The sequence below is a fragment of the Morone saxatilis genome, unplaced genomic scaffold, assembly GCF_004916995.1.
Source record: "Morone saxatilis isolate NCDOM2014 unplaced genomic scaffold, NCSU_SB_2.0 Contig24, whole genome shotgun sequence".
Lineage (NCBI taxonomy): Eukaryota > Metazoa > Chordata > Actinopteri > Moronidae > Morone > Morone saxatilis.
The window spans coordinates 26133178-26136478 of record NW_023339807.1 but is presented as its reverse complement, the minus strand read 5'-3'; the positions used below and the strand labels follow the sequence as shown (position 1 = coordinate 26136478).

General features: G+C 41.7%; 2 protein-coding genes across 2 annotated transcripts in view; both read right to left on the bottom strand.

The window, feature by feature from the left end:
* The window catches only part of LOC118336472, a 744338-nt gene that overhangs the window by 521701 nt on the left and 219336 nt on the right, over positions 1-3301 (bottom strand). The gene's annotated exons all lie outside the window — the stretch shown is intronic.
* Positions 997-3301, bottom strand: part of dcst2 (DC-STAMP domain containing 2) — a 6318-nt gene continuing 4013 nt past the window's right edge. The window contains exons 12-17 of the mRNA XM_035673215.1: positions 3138-3275; positions 2595-2782; positions 2307-2411; positions 1877-2017; positions 1587-1768; positions 997-1181 (exon numbers count right to left, since the gene is read on the bottom strand). Of these exons, the coding sequence (XP_035529108.1) occupies positions 1081-1181; positions 1587-1768; positions 1877-2017; positions 2307-2411; positions 2595-2782; positions 3138-3275 (855 nt within the window). The 3' untranslated portion in view covers positions 997-1080. The remainder of the gene's footprint in view (positions 1182-1586; positions 1769-1876; positions 2018-2306; positions 2412-2594; positions 2783-3137; positions 3276-3301) is intronic.

Genomic DNA, 3301 nt, shown 5'->3' with positions numbered 1-3301 from the left:
ATCAATAAGCAGATGATTGATTATTTCCTTGTACATAGCTGAGATTCTGCTCCAACAAACTGATTGTGTGGATGAAGTGAATCTGTACATGAACTCATTGATCTTCAACAAGCATTGTTGGAAAATAGATTCGTTGTTATTGTGGTTGTGGAAATATGTAAAAATGTTTTCATTTAGTTCCATATTTTTCCTGCAGACATTTTATGGGTTAAATTATGTGAGTGTTGAATGTTTAAGTGCAGTGTATCGCGCTGTGGACAGGTAGACCCACAGGGAAGGTGTGTGCTGTTAGACCACATGTACTTTGTATAACCAATAACAAATGAAATGATAAATAAATATTTGAGTTCTGGACTTTGCGATGCTCTCGAGTTATTGGAATTATTTGGATCACGAGTCAGAAACAATCCTCTGCAGCCGCACTGATATCTAATACTATAAGTATTAATACCTCACTGAGAAAGTACTTCACTACAAGTTAAAGTCCTGCTTTCAAAACTTCACTTTAGTAAAAGTATGTGTTATCAGCTAAATGTACTTAAAGGTCTAGCGTTTTATATTCATGTGATTATACACAAATTAAAACAGACCATGAATATGATATTCCATTTTTGACAATAGATCCTCCTAGATAGACACTAGAACATTAAATAAAACTACTTAAAGCAGGTGTGAAAACCAAAAAAAGGAAAACTAACTGAAACAATATTGTGTACTTACAACAAGAACTACAATAAAATACAAATATACAGGAGAGGTTACATATTATAGCTTAAAGATAGAAGTCATTATTTGATTATATAATCGTAACAACATATGTTGCTGCGTTTATATCACAGAGTATCACAGAGTAAGAAGAGCTTGTTTAGGATGCTGGTTGTGACTGACTGTAAGGATATCCCATGACTGAATGATGAATGAGTTTATCTGCTGGGAGCTGAACAGAGACAGAAGGCAGAGAGAGTTTAAAATGCTTTTTATTGGTGATTAAGACAATTGCTCTTTTATTCTTTGGAATTAAACTGAATCTGGACTAAAGAAACTGTGATGTCATGAGGAAGGGGTGATGATGTCGTTAGTTCAGCTGTAGGCATCTTTCTCAGTCTGGGATTGGCTGGAGGGTGCAGCCACTGGGAGCTCAGGGGTCAACGCAGGCCGAACAGGCTCTGCCCCCGTCTCACCTGGAGAAAGAAAAACAGGAATATGCTCTTTTTTTTTTTTTAAAAACTACAACAATAAATGCACTGAACGGCCTCTGGTGGCACTGTTATACACAGTGTAGTGACATTCACAGATAGAAGCTTTACAGGGAAGAAGAACAAACTGAGACGTTATATTTAATGTGAGGCTGCTGCTGATGTTAATCACACATATATAATGTGAAGAAGCAGCATTGATGATAAATGTCCGTCAAGCTTTTAGCTGATTCTGTCCGATTTTAATTTAGTTGGTGGGTTCAGATTCAGTCCTGTCAGACTGTGTTAAGGGCTGAATGCGTCATGTTACTATGACAACTGTGAGTTGTCATGTGGTTAGAGTGATTAAACAGACTACAGGTGGACTGGACTCTACTGGGTTACTCTCACCACTCAGACTGGTCAGTCTGGTTCCCAGTTGGCTCCAGAAGGTGCAGGAGCTCTGACTCAGACCCTGATGATGTTGGAGGGTGGGTCTTAGCTGCAGGTAGGTGGGCAGAGCTTCAGAGGACAGGACCTGCTGCCAGCGGGGCAGAATTGACGCCGCCCACACACGTGATGGGTTCGGGTTCCTGAGGAAAAAACAAGACAAATGAACTTCATCATGTGACGTCTGACAGAGCAGGTAATAAATGTAGGCGTTCGTTAATTAGCGTTTATCTAACAAGCGTTTGTCTGACCCAGTCCGGACGAAGCTTGACACGTAGGTCATCATGGCCAGAGAGAGGCGTCGATCAGAGGACGTGAAACGCTGAGAGCTCATTGGATGATGAGGAGTCCCAAACACAAACTGAACGTCAAGAGGAACGTTGGCCTCAGCCCTGCATACAGGAAGCAATAATCAATATCTTTGATTAGTTTTGACAGTTCAGATGTAAAGAACACAGTCAACACATTCAGAGATTAGACTACAACAAAAGTACACTGCAGAAATATCAGATTATAATTATTGATGCTTTAAAGTAGCTGGTAAAGCTGGAACTCATTGTAATATGTTTATACACTGCTGGGTAGTTCAGTCTATAATAATAGTGTATCATCTGCAAAGAAACTGACCTTACATTAAATGCAGCAGAAATATTAAAGGAACCAGTATAAGTGAACCAGTACCTATTATGAGCGCTAGTGGCAGGCTGGTGGTACAGGAAGACGTTAGCTTTGCTGTTAGCCCAGTGGCTAGCCATCTGCAGGCTGGGACAGATGATGAACAGATCTCTGCAGCACACAGACAGTTTTACAGTGAGAGCTGGCACACACTTTCTGCTCTAAGTTCTCTTGACCAGACAGTTGTACAAAAACTTGAGTATCGCGTGTAAGAGAGTCAAACAATAGGCAGCAAGGATGCACAACAGGATTTGGTGCTAACAAAGCCGGCTGAACTGATCATGGTGAGCAGACCTGGTGGCATTGTTGAGTGCTCTGGAGAACAGGTTGTATCCTGCAGCTGAGGGACTGTGATCCAGAGAGTAGAACCAGGCCGCCGCTTCCTTCAGCAGGTCACTTCCTGTCACTCCGCCCAACGAGCGACTCAGAGCCTCGTAAAACGCCGTCTTACCGTCAGTTCTACCCTGCAGAGCCTCAAAGTCCTGAGACAAAAAACAACATGACTTCATAACCTTCTTCTTTTGTCTTTTGTTCACGTGATTATTTTCATTATTTTACAGTTACTCATTTGCTGAGCTACGTTTTACAGACCTTTTAAAAATAGCAACCAATTTTTGTCTACTGGACTGAAAACACTTTATAGACCAAGTTTAAGCAGAAAATGTCCTCATAAAGCAATGTTTCTACATAATTTCTATTTTCACACTTTGTGTAATAAAAACTAAAATGAGAGGATCTGAGCTCATTGTTTATTGGAAGCTTTCTGGGAATACGTTGCAGTTTCTCTCCTCAGTGGTTCCTACGTTTACAGACACAGACCGCCGTGTGACCTCTGACCTTTATCCTGCGAGCTCGGCCGATCAGACCATCATGTTCTGACGTTCCCAGCAGCAGATCCACTCTGTGGAAGGACGACTGGGAGACGGACTGACGGACTGGAGACCAGGACTGAAATGGACCACTGACCGCCAACAGCTGCCACACCACACACACACACACAC